General features: G+C 46.8%; 8 protein-coding genes across 8 annotated transcripts; 6 read left to right on the top strand and 2 right to left on the bottom strand.

The window, feature by feature from the left end:
* Positions 1-600: 600 nt before the first annotated feature.
* On the top strand, positions 601-3,875 carry EV420DRAFT_369514 (uncharacterized protein). The gene is made up of 10 exons (XM_060481878.1): positions 601-720; positions 770-786; positions 840-984; positions 1,035-1,156; positions 1,207-1,409; positions 1,468-1,518; positions 1,568-1,763; positions 1,821-2,036; positions 2,086-3,627; positions 3,675-3,875. The coding sequence occupies exons 1-10, from the start codon at positions 704-706 to the stop codon at positions 3,689-3,691; spliced, it is 2,526 nt and encodes an 841-aa protein (XP_060330928.1). The 5' UTR covers positions 601-703; the 3' UTR covers positions 3,692-3,875.
* EV420DRAFT_369487 (uncharacterized protein) lies at positions 3,675-4,030 on the top strand. Its single transcript, XM_060481877.1, has one exon. The coding sequence runs from the start codon at positions 3,712-3,714 to the stop codon at positions 3,943-3,945; it is 234 nt and encodes a 77-aa protein (XP_060330927.1). The 5' UTR covers positions 3,675-3,711; the 3' UTR covers positions 3,946-4,030.
* A 1,694-nt stretch (positions 4,031-5,724) lies between these two features.
* On the top strand, positions 5,725-6,479 carry EV420DRAFT_1543593 (uncharacterized protein). Its single transcript, XM_060473212.1, has 2 exons — positions 5,725-5,834; positions 5,945-6,479. Exons 1-2 carry the CDS (start codon positions 5,749-5,751, stop codon positions 6,204-6,206), a joined length of 348 nt encoding a protein of 115 aa, XP_060330926.1. The 5' UTR covers positions 5,725-5,748; the 3' UTR covers positions 6,207-6,479.
* EV420DRAFT_1543591 (uncharacterized protein) lies at positions 6,336-6,644 on the top strand. Its single transcript, XM_060473211.1, has one exon. The coding sequence runs from the start codon at positions 6,356-6,358 to the stop codon at positions 6,563-6,565; it is 210 nt and encodes a 69-aa protein (XP_060330925.1). The 5' UTR covers positions 6,336-6,355; the 3' UTR covers positions 6,566-6,644.
* A 1,511-nt stretch (positions 6,645-8,155) lies between these two features.
* On the top strand, positions 8,156-9,085 carry EV420DRAFT_1642998 (uncharacterized protein; the record flags this gene model as incomplete). The annotated part of the gene is made up of 1 exon (XM_060477440.1): positions 8,156-9,085. The coding sequence occupies one exon, from the start codon at positions 8,156-8,158 to the stop codon at positions 9,083-9,085; it is 930 nt and encodes a 309-aa protein (XP_060330924.1).
* A 1,032-nt stretch (positions 9,086-10,117) lies between these two features.
* Positions 10,118-10,342, top strand: EV420DRAFT_1270307 (uncharacterized protein; the record flags this gene model as incomplete). The annotated part of the gene is made up of 1 exon (XM_060467561.1): positions 10,118-10,342. The coding sequence occupies one exon, from the start codon at positions 10,118-10,120 to the stop codon at positions 10,340-10,342; it is 225 nt and encodes a 74-aa protein (XP_060330923.1).
* A 70-nt stretch (positions 10,343-10,412) lies between these two features.
* On the bottom strand, positions 10,413-10,883 carry EV420DRAFT_1642997 (uncharacterized protein; the record flags this gene model as incomplete). Its single annotated transcript, XM_060477439.1, has 2 exons — positions 10,413-10,613; positions 10,668-10,883. The coding sequence occupies 2 exons, from the start codon at positions 10,881-10,883 to the stop codon at positions 10,413-10,415; spliced, it is 417 nt and encodes a 138-aa protein (XP_060330922.1).
* A 4,899-nt stretch (positions 10,884-15,782) lies between these two features.
* EV420DRAFT_369447 (uncharacterized protein) lies at positions 15,783-17,025 on the bottom strand. Its single transcript, XM_060481876.1, has 8 exons — positions 16,891-17,025; positions 16,619-16,837; positions 16,503-16,568; positions 16,419-16,444; positions 16,174-16,363; positions 16,083-16,124; positions 15,954-16,031; positions 15,783-15,905 (listed from the first exon to the last, which is right to left on the bottom strand). The coding sequence occupies exons 1-8, from the start codon at positions 16,978-16,980 to the stop codon at positions 15,816-15,818; spliced, it is 801 nt and encodes a 266-aa protein (XP_060330921.1). The 5' UTR covers positions 16,981-17,025; the 3' UTR covers positions 15,783-15,815.
* Positions 17,026-17,031: the final 6 nt, after the last annotated feature.

Below are 17,031 nucleotides of genomic sequence, written 5' to 3'. Positions count from 1 at the left end.
AAATTCAAGGTGGAGAGCATTCATCACACGTCGAATCACCCAGGGAAATCAGATGAATGAGCGGAGGGACTGGAACAAGAGGGAAGGAGAGTGGCTGAGGACCTGTACCTCCACCGCGTCTTAGTAGTTAGCGTACTTGTGGCAGTTAAGGAATTGCAAAAAAAAAAAATTAATTTTAAAAATAGAATTCGGAAGGATTCGGAAAGAGATTTTTTCAGCCACAGTGGCAACCCGGCAAACGAGCCACTCCGTGCCGCATGCTCGCCTCGCCGATCATCAAAAATCACTGGTTAAGCCGAGCCAGAGTATAGCCCTGTCCAGACAGTTTGGCGCTACTCACGACCAGTTAGCTCCTGCTATAACCCTCTGTCGTTTCTTCATTCTTCGGAAAGATTCGGGAAAAGGGGAATCCTTGTCCAAATGGCACAGCCACCCCTGCCAGTTGGGACCTTGCACGGTACCGACACCGACACAGGACTCGGAATCGGTTCTGTGAACTTGCCTGGTGAAGATACAGTGGCGGCAAGCATGCTTTCTTAAAGGAATGCAACGGTGATAGGATTTATCACGATGGACCCTGTCTTCTTCTCACACGGCTGAGCTCAAGGTTTGTCACATGTGGTAAGTGCTTGCCCTTGTCTTCCATTACTGTCAGTAGCATCGGAGTTCCCCCCTCCCCTCCTCAGGGGCCAGTTTCCCCGAGATGTTCGAATGTCAGAGGCAAGTCTTTGTGTAGTATATTTCGGTTCTAGTCTCATTTTAACTTTAGCTGTTATATCATTAAGGGTCCGTCTCCACCTCCCACTCCCACGATATCATCCGTCTCTAACATGCACCAGACGTGGAAGTTCTCGAGCTCTTGCCTTGCAATGAGGCGATCCAAGTCTATATGCGGATTGCTATTGCTGGAAAGGTCGCCCACAAAACTGGTCTATTTGAGCTGGACACTACATTGGTACCCAAATGGACTCTTAATTTAAAACCGTAAGTGAGTATATCAGAAGGAAGAGGGTAGTCTGACCATACGCACAAAGAATTTTTGACGCATCGACGGTTGTAGATTTTACACTCTGTCGTCCCCGTAAATATTGGCGCGATGAACGTCTTGGTACCGCGCGGATATCGGTTGCTGATATGTTTGGCGAAGAAGAGGGTTGTGCGTCCACCCTCACTATGCAGTGTCCCCCGTCGCTCATTTAACTTCAGATACGACGCTGTTAAGCCATGCTTCGTCTTTGTCTACAGGGACGAAGCTTAAGATATCATACTCGGAGACTACCGACTTCGATGAAGAGTTCGCGACCGAGTTTGTCAACACCACTGCTAGGCCCACAGAGATGTCGGGGAAAATTAGTCGGATGCTTGAGCGTCTAGAACCCATAAAACAGTCAATAGATGCACTTGCAGAGGTAAATGAAGGATCACAAGATCCGTCCCACCATCCAGCTGATGTGGCATGTTACTTAGCTCCATCCCGCTGCAAGGATTGCATGGAGTTTCCTGTCACTCGGGATTGATGTGTGTAGCCCACTCTTCAGTACTATTCACTTTTTAATCCTTCGTGCAGCAATTGCAGAAGCGATCGGATACAGATGCACTTGTCATCGATCTATACGAGACTATGCTATCGACAAACGAACAGGCAATTCGTGATGAGGTGTTTCGGAACCGCGAGAGGCTCCGTCCTGTTTACGGAGCACTCTTCAAACAAATTGTCGAATGCACGTTCTTCATCTCAGGATACACAAACAGAACTTATCTTGGTAAGTTGGTATATAGCATTATGCAACGAAAAAGACGCTGACTATTCTATCTCAAAGGTGCACTAGTGGGACACAGCCCGAAGAAAACAGCCAACAAGGCCGCAAAGTTCCAGAATGGATTCAAGAGATTGACCGAGCAATTCAATTCCACTATTGTGAAAGAAACTCTAGTCGTGACCTTGCGGACTGAAGAGAAATTTGACAGCCTCAAAAGAATTGTGACCGAGACTCTGTCGGTCACTGTGGGGATTAAAGAGAAGGTTGACGAGCTCAGTACGCCTAATATTTTATCATTGCCTTCCTAAAATTTAATACGACGCAGTACTGCGCGATGATGTATTACCGGCTCACCAGCGGAAGCCCAAGCTGATGTGTTTAGAAGGCACCCGTGTTGAAGTGATCAATGATGTCATGCATTGGATCTCAGAGTGTCGTGGTAGCATGTTATGGTGTACTGGGGTAGCTGGCACTGGAAAGAGCTCGCTTATGGGGACACTATGTCAGGCGCTCAGTACTGAATATGCGTGCGGACGCAACCGTCTGGGTAGCTTCATCCGCTACGATCGCCTTGAATACACGGATTCATCGAAACTCATCACCAGTATCGCATATTCACTTGCCCTTTTCGATGGGAGGATTGGACGTGCCATTTCCCAGGCCGTTCACAAGATCGGTCCTGTTTTGCCGCCGTCTCCACGGGTCCAGTTTGACCGGCTGCTTCGCGAACCGCTACGGAGTATCCCAGAATTGCTTGATGAAGGCCCTGTGGTTGTCATCATCGATGGCCTGGATGAATGTGACACATCAACCGACGTCCTCGATGTCCTTGTTGAAGGATTCGGGCCAGAATTACCCTTCATGCGGCTCATCGTGTCTTGCAGGTCTGCGGAACGGATCTCTCGTGCATTCACGCCAAAACTCCATCATGCAGGCATCACCCGAGTCCTTTTGGACACGTCGTCAAAGGATGTCAATAGTGACATCCGAAAATATATTGCTTTCCGTTTTAGCAGTATATATGTCTCTCTGGTAGAACGTGCTCAGGAGGTGAACAGATCCCATCAGCTGCGCTCAGAGGATGATGCAGTCAAGGAGTTGGCTCAACGGGCGAATGGCTTGTTTATTTGGGCTGTTGCTGCCTGCACATTCCTCGAACAACTACCCAGCGAAACCAGACTGGAAGAGCTTCTGGGAAGTCGGATCCCCGATGACGCTATTCAATCATTAACAATGCTCTATCGCACAGCTCTAGATCTCATAGTGACCGAAGGTCAAGAGAAATTAAAGAATGCGGATATCAGGCGCTGTATTCGTGATCTGCTGGGTGCTATTGTTGTAGCAGAAGTGCCTCCTGGTTTGACTCTGGAAGCAATTGGTACTTTGGTTCTCAAACCGATGGATCCTGCAGGGAGGATCATTTACTCGAAGTTAACCAGTGTCATAGAAATGAGCCCGGAGCAAAAGGTTCTTCGGTTGATGCACAAATCGTTTGATGATTTTCTTCAAGACAGGGATAGGAGCGGAGAAGAATGGTATATTGACGCCGACGAACACAAGAGGAGCCTCGCCAGGCAGTCGTTATCGTCACTGAACAAGTTTTTGGGTTCCTGGAAGCTGAATGCCACTAAAGATGTTTCAGCGAAGCAGGGTCGTGATCAAATTCCTCCTCATATCCGCCATTACGCTGTGCTGGGACCAGCGTGGCACATTACCTCTTTCGACACCCATGACTTTGGTTCAATCGAGGTCCTTTTTGGCCAGCACTTCCTATCATGGTTGGAGGTGATTGTCACGCTCGGCACCTGGTACCTGAACCGATTTCTTAGCTGCATCTATGATGCGAAGGATTGGATACAAGGAGTAGGTGACGAGCCGTGACCATTTCATTTCATGTGCTGACCTTGCTCGAAGATCCCGCAAGCAGGTAGCAAGCTTCGTTTTGGCATCAATGATGCCGTTGAAGCCGCTGACAAAATCATTCCGTCTTTGCTTGATTCCAATGCTAAATGTGATTTGTGCAATCTCCATCCGGCAGATATCTATCCTGTTCTCAGGTTACTTCCCCCTGCTAACGCCATTCGAGGGCATTGGGAGCAATACCAAAACCTTAATATATCAGCAGCGTAGAGCTACTTCCTTCACTGCGAGCTCGCAGGTTCTGCGGCTACTGGATAATAGATAACGGTTGGTATAACAGCGTCTTTGGGGGGCCGTGATATGAACACTTGATTTATACCACAGAACGACGATGTCTCAGATTCTGATCGGACCTGGGGTACTGAGCATCGCAAATTGTATTCAAGTATCAGCAGCATGTATCCCAAAAACGTTTTTATGTGCTGATCACTGAGCGCTATGCTACACCCTGCCTCCTCCAATGGACCGTGTCGTGCAATGCTACATCAGATACCCCAGGATCTCGGCTTGCATGCAATATCGGTGGCACTAAACGTAAAGCGATGCTGGCCCCTGGGACGTCGTTCAACTGTTCATCTGCTTTCCAGATCTTCCGATTTCCAAGCGTCTCAGAATTCAATGTCCGATATTTGCCTGCGTCGTAATAAACTAGGATCAGCATTTTAACATCCTCCCTGAGCTCCAGGCCTACATGAAAATTTAAATGCACGTATACGGGGTACATTCACTCCCTTCTCTCATTATCTCACTTTTCCCCTTCCTCTGGCCTCTCTTCTCTCCCTCCTATTCTTCCTCGCCTCTTTGCATTTGTCGTTGAAGACATGTACGACTGCTCCTCGCTGCTGTACGCGTCATCGAGGCAGTCGGTGGACTCGAAAGTTTTCGTCTCGTGACCACCATCACCGGACCGGAATTCGTTCGTTGATATCACATTGACAGTGCCTACGACGATACCATTCAATCACGGTGAGCGCTTTACTTGATGGCTTCATTTGTTCTAACCTTATAGGTGCCCTATGATTCGAAGTCGAATCTAGACTGAATGGTACTCGCCGCCCTAGCAACGTTAGACTCGACTTGTTAACATTTCTACTCTCCTCTCAATACATCGTTTCCCGCAGCATTTCTTACGCTCCAGCTCTACAGTGAGCTACTTCTTTATTTCAATCAGCCATTGACGTCACACTCAAAATTTTCTTCATAATCATTGTTCCTAACAGTAAAGCCCTATCTGATTATTGGCCATCTGTTATTAGATGCTCGGTTCGGTCGTCAGCCAGCTGTGAACTCTTCCGGGCTACACTTGCAGACAACATCCTCAAAAGCGGTACGTAGGAATGGATGCCGTCAAGATACTTTGCTAAACGCTAAACACACTATCAACTGTCGACATACGTTCCAAGACACCGTTTTTCCCTGTACTGACATCTCCCAATTCATGGCCTCGTTTCTAGCCATTCACGGCTATTGTACCTATCACTATGCCTTAGTCATCGAACATCACTCTGCAACCATCGATCATTGGAAACCCACAGTCATACGTATATTTTCGAAGCCCTCCCGTTATCAGCCAAGTTTTTCGCTATGATCGAAATGTCCATGCCCTCCCCTTTCAGCTGTTTCAACTTTTCCATCCCCGTTCCTAATCGTCAATTGTGATGCTCAAGGATTGCAATCCAGGTATGGCGTCATGTCCGCTTAGAAATCCCGGGCGGCGCATAGTTCGAGATCCAACTAGCTCCGCGAATTCATTATCAACGTCCCATCGCCATTCGCCAGGACTATAGGAAAAAGAGAGCTGTTTCAAGTTGGGACATTGATCGAGAAGTTTAGTGACAGAGTCGGGGCTGAAGCCATTGAAATACAGCTCTGTGAGAGAACAGCCGGATCGGCCAATGAGGTGGCAAACACGGGAGATTGTTCGGGGGCCTGTTCCGAGTCCTATGAATATAGGTATCGGTTATTATGCCAGTTTGAATTATCGTGGGAAAATCTATTCGAGGTATCAAACCTTATCGGGTTTTGCCGACTCGCCTACCTGGCCTTACCGTGGGAATATTTCTATTCAATGCCGTCTTTATCCGCTTGCCTGACCCGTTACTTTCCGTTTTGCTTCCACTGTTTCACATACTCGCTTTCTTCCTCTTCCGCCCGGTTTCTTTCTTTCTTTTTTCTCATTCGACTTTCATTTTTTGCTTTCTTTTTCCGTTTTTCTCTCTTATATTCTCGTCGTTTCTTTCTATTCTTCCTCATCGCCCCATAAGTCAGCTCGTTCGTCATCTCTACTTCATCTATTTCCACGTAGCTTACTCTGTCATTCCAATGTCTCTTTCTTTCTCTCCTTTGAAATGTGCCTCCGCCTCCGCCTCTTCCCCTTCTGCTTTGTACCTTACCGTCTCTCTCCTGTGCTTGCCTCCCATCTCTATCTCTTCCTCTTCGTACTCGAACCCGATTCGTCGTTTCATCTTCGGCGTGCGTTGTGGGTCCTTGTCGCTCGCAACACTCTTGTTCTTCGCAGTGTTCTGAAATAATGTTAATCTGTGTGTTTATTCGTTCATTGGTCGTGGCTTACCGTAGTGTGGTCACAATATCATTTTCATCCTTATGTGGTCTCCTCAACACTTCACAAATACGATGGAGCATCGCGCTTCCACTATGTCGCCTATCCTGAACATATGTGGCCTCGGTTGGCTGGTATTGTTTATTATGGAGCGCGACACTTCACCGCGCGATTTGTAGATGCAGAGAACCAAGTATGGTTTAACGACGGCATTGCATTAGGTAGACATTCGCTACATGAAGGTCATATTGACGACGTCAACATGATGCGAGACAAGACGGGCAAAGACCGTGACATGTTCATATACAGGCAGGCCAATATATGAAAACTGGTGTGCCCGACGGAAAGAAATTTCATAGGACTCGGACATGCCACGCAGATGCGTTGGCCCTCACCCCACTAGTGTGGTCATTATGATCCAAAGATAGTCCTTGTAACGATGGAAGGGTAAGGCACCGCAGCAGCGACCGATTTTTAACAGTGAGACGACGCAGTGAATTGTGCACAACGTGACGAAGATTGGTGACACCAAAATTGCCAATGCCTCTGAAAGTGGGAATCGTGAATTCTCGTAAACGCTTGCATTGAAGACTTTTGAGTACAGAAGAAGGGAACTTCCTGCCAGGAATCTCTTCGTGCCGTTCCTCGTGATACGAAATCAATTAGTGCCATGGGAGTATGAAGTCCTCCTGGTCCGAGCCTCCGATGAGTTCAATGTGAGTTAGACGAGGAGCGAACTCGAAGGCATCGATCGTTGCGTATTTTGATTTAATAATCCACGCTCGCACTTCTTGCATCTCTATCTTCAATGATTGCAGCGATCCCAAAGATCCTCGGATATCCTGGAGCTCTGCAAACATATCGTCGGAGAGGATCAATGAAACATTTGTCATCGATCCGAATGTACAATCAATGCATCGAGAAGACCAAACCCTTTAGAATTGATGTTGTAAAGAAGGTAGTCGAATGAGAAGCTGAACTGACGTGTGCCCGAACGTGATAGCACCGTGTTTAGCATTATTGGCTTACGAGACCAAAAAATTTCCTTCCGGTCGTCGACTTGAACGTTGAAGCACGACCACAACTCCGAGCAGCCAAGTGCGACTGCACACCGCAGACTGCTGACACGGCTGAGAACCCATGGTCCGGATTTCGTATTGATAGCACTGAAACCTCCGGGAAGGTTTTTGATTGTCCACCGAAAGATCCCCATTCCGAGTCCTATGAATATAGGTTTCTTCGGTCTTTATACCATCCTGGGATCCGATTTTTGATCGTCCAACACGGCGTTTGCCGCCGCATTCTACCTGACCTCTTCGTGGGAATTTTTCATATCGTCCATCATTTTCCTGTGACTTTGCTTCCTTTTTGGAATCCAGTCTTTTACATTCTCTCCGACTTATGATACTATGGGTTCGCGATGGGCGATTTTGTGTTTTTTGGCACTTTCTATGGAGCAGTTCTAATGGTTCGCAGAATAAAAACCCTATTGCTTGAGTGATGCACGTAAATTAAGAGATACGTTGAATTTGTCTTTACATATTGTGTCATTTTCAACGTCCTCTCTGTGTAACCAGGGACTCCGGTTACTCACCGGCTACTTCCGGGATACTCAGATAGGCAGTAGCATATGATTCTCTCTCTCTAGCTTACCATCACCTGTCTCGTCTCGACATCCTTACAGAGCTCGTTCCTCGCACTTCGTGTGATTGAGTTCTCTAGTGTTGCTCTGTGGCTATGAGCCTACACTTTTTTTTTGCGACCTTCGCGCTCTGCTGTCTTTTGCTTTCCTTCTTTCACTCTGGACAACACCACGTCATTGCCTCGTTTCACACGTCGGACCGCGCAGCGCTTCAATCTCCCGATTCTTGAACCTCTTGAGAGGCCAGATTCACGGTACCAGCCCACTGCACCAATGCCTGTTGCACCCAGTCATGCGCTGACTCCTATTGATGACAACCTTGACCGCCAACCCTCGCCTAGCTCCTACTCTTCACCTATCCCTGCCCGCCCTGTACCGATGTCATCGAAACTCGACCTGCCGACTCTCACATCCATCACCTCCACAGATGTCCTTATATGGCTCACGCGCTGCGCAGATTCCTTCGAGGCCTGGTCAGCACTGAACAACGACAAGAAACTCAAACCTGAAACTCAGATTCTGGTTGCTGGACTCAAGATGGAGCATGCTGAGGCAACGGCTTGGTGGAATGAGAATCGTGAGGCGCTAAAGAAAATTATGTCATGGGACGATTTTTCTGCAAAGGTGAAGGATCGTTTTGTGCCATCGAATTGGCACTTGGATGCTCTTGCTGCCTTCTACGCAGTGAAACATGCTGCAGGTGCTGACTTCCAAACGTATGCGTCAGACCTTCAGACGGCCCGCAATGCACTCGCTTCAGCTGGAGCTGGCTATACCATCTCGGATTCCATCGTCAAGAACCATCTCCTCTTTGGTGCCCACCCTATCCTCTCCCTTTGTGTTCGCGGCACATCATCCTTTTCTACATTCTATGGCACTATGAAGCTCGATGCACTGATCAACCTGATGTCGACGACTTGGGCAAGTCTTGTTGCAGAAGGTGTCGTTCGCCTCAGGCCAGCTGTACCCGCAACTCAGTTGCCACCCAGCTCTGTTACTAGCCATTCTACACCACCATTTAATAGTACAACACCTACGTCAATGCACCGCTATCCCCTTCCGGATCTGATGTATGCTGAAAGAGAAGCCCTTCGTGCGGCAGATGGTTGTTTCCATTGCCGAAAGACCCCCAAATCACCCGATTGGAACCACCATACAGCTCGCAATTGTCCTGGTGATCCAGCAGCAGGTATTGCTCCCTGAGCCCTTCATCCTGCTCCAACGCACCAGATCGCTGGTATCATGGTTGATGGTGTGGAGATTGAAGAAACGCCTGGTTCCTTTGTGATTGATGGCCCAGACTCCTCTGACTCTGACTACGAATCAGATCATGACTTTGATTGATTGGACTACTATTCCTTGTTATGCCTGTTATTGCTCTCTTCACTTTTCTTTGACGGCTATCAACTTCAGCCAAGTTGCAATATTCTGGTCTTGTGTATCCTTATGTTCGCACCCATGAGGGATTGTATCTTTCCTTGTTCGTTTCATCCATGGTATTGGTCTTTATCTTCAACAACCCCCTTTTTTGTCGCAATGTTTTTGGTGGTTATATGGACCCATATGTTATGTTTTTAAAGTGGGGAGGGGTGTAACCAGGGACTCCAGTTACTCATCGGCTACTTCCAGGATACTCAGATAGGCAGTAGCATACGATTCTCTCTCTCTAGCTTACCATCACCTGTCTCGTCTCGATGTCCTTATAGAGCTCGTTCCTCGCACTTCGTGTGATTGAGTTCTCTAGTGTTGCTCTGTGGCTATGAGCCTACACTCCATCCTTCAGCTAATTGCAGCGGGAGCTCGTTTTCTTGTCGGCAAGTGGTGGCCGGCAATGTCGGACTTACAATTTGACTTTGACATATGCTATGATGCAATGTGGCATATAGCGATTTTTTTGACACTTGCACCTCAGCCACCTTCCGACACTTGGCCTACTCAATGGAATCCCCAAGGATATTTCTCTTAGCATTGGAAGATTTTTTTGGACATACATTTGATTTTTTTTTACGAAACGGAGCACAGGCTAAAGCTACGGAAAATCTTTATCAAAAATAAGGAATCAAACTCCGTACACTGATCGACCAGTATTTGACATCGACCCAGCAATATCCTTCTAGGATAATATGCAGAGAATGCAAAGGTCCCACCCATAAAACAGAGCAGTACAACTCGTGTTCCGAACTTCTTTCAGTTTACATTGAAGGTATAGATACCGAGCCAGACCAGACATTCTCGATGCAAGTAGCAGGCAAATCTGCTGGGTACTGCTTGACAGGGGTGATATACTATGGTACAGCACACTTTACAGCTAGATATGTGGATGGAACAGGGACCGTGTGGTTCAACGATGGATACATCAATGGTGGAACTTCTAATAAAGAAGGCGATATCACAGACTTGGATATGAAAATGTCTACCGATGGGAGAAAACCTGTACTGGCTATATACAGGAGGACTTGAGCACAGGGTATTACATGTCTGATAAGTTATGATAGGATCAAGAAGGGCGCAGGTAAGGAAAATATTCTAACTATGGACCTTGTCTCTCTTCTGATATCATGTAACATATTACGGATAAATAGAGCGGACGGAGAGCATAGGACTCGGATCCTGCCACTCGGATGTGATGGCCATCAAATGCTAGTCTAAATTTCCAGCACGAGACGACTGAGCGGGGGACAGCACCATCTTGTATTTGCGGATGACTTCTATGATGAGCCTTCCTTTCACTCTAAATATGAGCGGTTAGATATACACTCTTTACTGGCCACAGATTGGTACATACCTTCAGTGATGATAAAGTGGTTTGTACGTGTTCAATTTCTTGGTCCAGTTCTTCCAATGCATCGTATGCGTCTGAAAGTTCGGTCTCTCGAAGATTAGCTTCGTATTCGGATGGAGGCAAGTTAGTGCGAAGGAGGTTGCTTAGCGAAACGGACCATCGAGCCAAAACTGCTGAAGCCCTATTGACTTCTAGGTCTGGCTCCCGGAAGGTAGACATTTTTTCTTCAATGATCTATAATAGCATGAGGGTCTGTTGGAAAATGCGAGATGATTCTGGCAATCCGGCATTCCAGCATGCTGAGTAAGAGATTGGTAAGAGAATGATTGTATAGAAATTACTAGAATAGGCATAGTTAGTGTTGCCGTGACTCGGCTAGACTCGACTCGGCTAGGCTTATACCGACTTTGGTAATTCTAATTAGTCGAGTCGGCTCAAGCTGCCAGTGAGTCGGCTTGAGTCCTGACTCAAACCAAATAAGGAAATCAGAAGTGCGAAAGATGCTATTGCTCGATGACGGCCAACATTCTTTCTGAAATCAATACCTAACTTGGTTGGTGAGTGAATACAACCTTTGTGAGGGTCAAGTTTGCCTTATATTTGATGCATTAATCTAATTGAGCAATATTAATAAATTCTACAGAATCTTCACATGAGAGGACTGGGGAAAGAGCCAGAGCAGCCAATTGAGATGACTTTGTTGTAGTTGTAGCAAAGACTTGGAAACTGCAACAAAGGATGTCTTAGAAGCCTTGAATGGACCTAAATTACTCAGATATTGGTATAGCTGAATCATTGAAACATGACTTGGTTAGACAAGCCTCCGAGCATCAGAGAGTCTCAAGACTAGTCAATAAGTGTAAAAAAGCACTTACCTGGCAATATTTGCTGCACTATTTAAGGTTTTCTACTTGGTAACTACTTCGAAGCCTGTTTGAAATTTTTAGCTTAGAGTTGAGGACAGGTAAACAGTCGGCAATAACAATTAGCCTTGGAGGTCACCAAATACATTCAAAAGCATCAGATTATGATTTCAATTAAATACTACGCTGAAAGACGCGAAAATATGAACAGAGAAAGGACAGTAGCGAAGTGCATGAGGATGCATGCCCATATTTGGAAACACTCAGGCTAAGCCGACTTGAGCCGAGCTTGAGCCGACTCCGTTAAGGTGGGCTCAAACTCGGCTTAAATGGACTCGGCTTATCGGCTAAGTCACTTTGAGCCGAGTCGCGGCAACACTAGGCGTAGTTTAGTATAAATATGCGAAGTAAATGGGCAAACTCCTCACGAGTTTGTAATCCAGAGACTAGAGGTCTTACAAGCATTGTACTAGGATACAGTCCAAAATACAACAGGGTCTGAACTCGGGCTATGGGGAAAAGGCGACGTACATATGGATCAACTGCGCGGGTGGTGGTGATGGTCCTGAGAAGATCTGATGTTATCTGATTCAAATACAAATACCAATTTGACGAATTTGAAAACAAAAGAGTACAGAAATGGCAATCACCGCTTTGGAATTTGACACGTACCACCTTGCATGGTGTCCGAGGATATCTTAGCAGACTGGAATACTGCCTACGCGGGCTTCGACGAGCACGCTGCCCTTCCGTGCTAAAATGTTTTTCTCGGGTCTATAACCTCTTGAAGCGCGTCCGTATGAGAATCGATATATCGATATCGGTACGAAATTCTGGAAGTTGGAACAAATGTGTCTTACTGATTTTAGCCTAGGAGACATCGAGATATAAATTGGCAATAACAATGGGTCAGGCGATTCTGGACCTACTGTAGCCAGGCATTGGAACGACCCCGTGCAATGATTCCCGTCTCTAGGTTGACCGTTGCATATTCCTTTATAAAGTACAGCTCGCCAGCACAAACTCCTCAAGAGAATTCTTGCGCGGGGAATTCGTTATCCTTAGCCTGGTTCGATATTCCGTAAGCACGATCGGAAAACAGGTCAAACAGGTCAAAATCGGATTCACGCTGGTATACCTCATTCCAATACGTCGTCTATTCTCGTTCGCATCTATGGCATCCTCCACCTCTCCAACATTTGAAGAAGTAGTCGCTGCAACTGCCTACTTCGTCTTCCACCCTGGCCCGACACTTGATGAGGCCAAAGAAATTATCGCCATGCTAGACGAATTTCGTCAACGCAGCGTAGACAATATGGAACGGCCTTGCGCAAAAAACAAAAGGCGTTGCCTGAGGTGCAGCGGAGGCGAGAGAAATTAGAGGCCGAGATTGCTTTGATCAAGCAAAATCTGGCGACCCTTGCTGGGCAAAGTTATAAAGGCTCATTGGCAAGTCGGGTACGTACCGCCATTACCAGATTGCTTTGCTGGACTGATAGTATATTACAGACGACTCGGAGCTCCAAGAAGAGCCGAATATCGCCTTTTTGATACAAGAATTATAGCAAGAAGGCGAAACACGTACTAAGTGGATCGTCTACTATCCTCTCGATTGAGTCCCTTACCGAGGCACTTTCGCAGCAAGAGTGATAGTGTGGTTATATAGTTCTGTTATTGTTAGTAGTGCTCGGGACGCGTCGTACTGCCATAATGTCTTTTCAACGATTATTCTCCCAAATGTACGCGCAATCGCATATATGAATGTGATTGTGATTGTATTATGATTAGATACAACGGAAGCTACCGGATCGACGTCTTAGTTGAGAATGAGATTGCCTTAAGAAGAGGTTTACAACGTAAAAAGCCGATTTCACAGATGTAACGGCCAGAATGAAAAATAAATTCAGCACGCGTCTGCAACGCTGCCATGGCTGGTCCTTAAACTTCGATTTATTTTGCTTGCATGGTAACATATATAAATCTATTTTATTTCGATGAAACAGAGGACTTTGCATGATGTTTGATGCTAGATACGAAATTCACGTGGGACTGATTCCGCCCATGAAAATCAGGGAAGTCAGTAACATTTTTGTCTGTTCATTTCTAGCATGAAGAATTGTAATCTTTAAGAACTCTGAATATCCGGCATGTCTCTTACAAGACGACCAGGTTAATAGAGCTACAAAACGATCAGAACATCGAGTAAGTAACGAGGATGAATCCCATGGTCCTTCAATAGAATACAGATTGGTAAGTCAAAGAAAGGACCCAAATCGGCATAATCACACCCCGCAAGACGTCGGTGGCAAGCTCTGGGTGGACGGCACTGACAGAGTTGAGTCACATGGTAGTGAAGGATACGACAACGGTTCAGTGACAACACTATGATATTTTATGCCCAATAGCATCTAGCTCCGTCGGATTGGACGCAGATGTGAGAAGAAGAGAATGAAGGGTGTTTGGGCCCACTGAAGCGCGTGTTCATCATGTGATCGCGTCTAGAAAGAGGGGCCATGGCCCGATACCCGACAGATTCCTTGTTTTCGCCGAGTACCGTCAAACGAGATGCCTACGGTCCTCACCCGTGTCAATTAGAATGTGACAGATAAAGTTGGGGAAAAGTTGACGATTGTTCAAGGCGTGACCACTGTTTTTTCACTGCCAGTACTACTTTGAGGTGGCCGCTTGGGATCTGTAGTAAAAGGAAGTTGACGTCACCTGTGGAAAAATACCAGCAGTCCCGTTTCTCCTTCCTACTCAAGAGAATCGGCAAGCATTCGCAAAATACTTGCCGCCTTAGGCGATAATTTTATTACTATTCAGATTCCGCCGCCAAAGGAAAGGCAAACGAAGAAGACTGAAGTGCCCAAAGTGGATTCAAAGTAGAGGTGCGCAGTTCTCGCCCGTAGCAGCTATGGATGGTATTGAATTAAGAAGTATTCGAGCAGAGCTTCGAATTCCCTATGTATAAAGAGCCTTGACTCAATTTCTGTGTTAGAGGACAAGTATGTTAGGGCGTGCGCACTTCTTCTGTCCGTTCTTTGGACAAATACAGGGTCCATGTCTTCGTTTGCGCAGGTATACATCTCACTTGATACTAACTACAGGATCTAATTGGAATCGCACCGCCTCCCATTACCCGATCTTGCCTGTCTCAGATCATTCCAGTCAGCCAGCACGAAATCAAAACTCTGAACATTGCGTCGCACACTTTCAATATTACATCGGGGAACGCAAATCCCATCAAGACTCCCCATAATTGCCGGACAATCCTGCGGTCGATCCAAAGGAGACAGGTCCCCCTGTCTTTGTATAGACTTCCGTAGAGGCGTCCGTGTGCTGGTTCTGCTGGCATATGGCGGGTCGATGCTGCTAACCACTGATAATTCTGGTCAGTGGAGGTTCGCGAGCTCACCTCGACGGGGATGATGTCTTGGTTGACTGACTCGTCGGTCTCGAAGCATGTCCGGAAGGATTCGGGGGGCGGCTTGTGTCTTCTCCAATCCCGGCAGCGCGAAAGCCACACGAGGAATTGGATGCGAGGCAGACGACCATCTCTCCACTACGATGATCTTCCCCTCTTCAGTGAGTAATTACTAGCCTGGTCAGAAAGGCGGTGCTAAAAGAAAGAACAGAGATCGAATCACATGAAATCGGCAAGGAGGAAAAGTTGAGCAAGTCAAGGTGAGTGTTCCTTTTTGTTGAACTGTCAGCTTCAGAATTTGAAATCACCAAGCAGTGAATGCCTCTTTGGGAACAGATATCAGATCCGCTTCCGCAGATAGTTCCTGAACGAGGTCATCGATAAGACATACGACGTCATGAAGTACAACGAAGTCGAACATGGTTGGTTGGCGGCGACTGCTGAGCACTCAATCGATGTAGCAATCTTAGATGGCAGTCATTCGTTAAGAGAAAGGTTACAAATCCATTGAGTAACATACGATCTAGGATAAGGAGGATTTGCATAGCTGAACTAGTACGAGGTCCCTGATGCCCCTTCTGAGGGGAGCCCTGACTATAATGTTGCACCAATGCAGGGATGCCTTTCGAAGCGTCAGTGGTTGTGACCTGTTGGATCCGTCTGACTTACAAGCTACGAATGTGGCGCTGAAGAGATGTTACCGAGAACGACTTGGAGCACCAACGACACTTGCACTTAGCCTGCCGCCGATATTCCTGGACGATTTTAGGCCAGACACCATGCAGTGCTAGAGGGGAACGTCATAAAAATGGTACCTGTTCTTTGATGAAGTACTGACCAGTCGAGGTCAAAAGAGTCAGGGAATCACTGAATGCATTGAGCATTTGGCGCGCAGTCGGTGATGCGAGGATAGCTGGAGCTCTGAGGTTCTCGGCCTGCGCTACCGCTTTCAAGCTACTAGATGCTCAGACGTTGAATAGAAGGAGCTAGAGTCGAGCTTACAATTCTTTGTTTAGTCTTCGCACATCGGCTGGCGTGTTTCCGATGTCGGGCCATCCAGGTATACAACACTGCCGAATGCTGGATAAGCAAGGGTTATTAGGCCAGGTAACGCGAAGAACAGGAAGAGACATTATTTAAATGATGTCGTCGTATCCTCTTCAGGTGCCGCTGCTGAAAATGCATTGACGCCGATGATGCTTGAATGCAAAAGGTCGCATACCTCATCCCGAACTTCCTTCTCGCTAGCAGCCGTAACTCGTCGATATTCTTTCAGCTCCTGCTTGGCATGCCGAACAATGAAAAGCTTCCGTCCGCTGGGAAGATTGTACGGCAAAACGGGCAGTATTGGCGCATATATGCGGGTGCATCCCTTGTCCTGATAATAAGAAAACACATATCCCCGGTCCTCTCTGTTAGAGAGATTCCCTTGAATACAGGCGGCAGAAAGAATGGCGTAGTACATACGATTCAAATTGTTTCGCGCAAGAAACCTGAACAGAGTGTTTTATTAGCGGAAAAATCGCGTGGTGGATAAAGTAAGATTCTCACTCGATCACAAAGGTACACTCTATACATGATGACAAGGAATTTTCCGTTTGTAGGTTGCCCGCAGCACTGAGTCGTCGTATCAGAGTGATATCAAAATCAAGAACGGTGGGACCCACGATACAAGGCTTCTGAGATGCATTGAAAAGAAAGGCGGCATAGGCATGTTCGTTGAGATTATAGTCTGAAAGCGATGGCGGAGGAGGCAGATCAGCAATGTTCGCTCGAGCGCATTTCCAGCATAACGATCCGTGAGGTTTACTATCCAAGAAAGCTTTAAAATTCTTGGATAATCCCCCGATAATTACCAAGTCAGCTGGCGAGCACCATCCAAGTATCTGCGAGCTCGGTAAGTCATGACTGCATGAAACACAAATCGAAGTGAACGTGCCTCGGAAATGATGTAGGGACATAGTCGTTGGATAGGAAATAATACGCAGTGTGTCGAAGTTCGGTAGTTTCTGAGGTTCTTGCTTGGCATACGTGGGTATTGCTGGAGGTGGCCGGTCAAGAAAAACAATTCGTGCTATAG

The sequence above is a fragment of the Desarmillaria tabescens genome (genome assembly GCF_030435595.1).
Source record: "Desarmillaria tabescens strain CCBAS 213 chromosome Unknown EV420scaffold_17, whole genome shotgun sequence".
Classification (NCBI taxonomy): Eukaryota; Fungi; Basidiomycota; class Agaricomycetes; order Agaricales; family Physalacriaceae; genus Desarmillaria; species Desarmillaria tabescens.
Note: the sequence above shows the minus strand (reverse complement) of the source record. Positions and strands in the feature narration are given on the sequence as shown.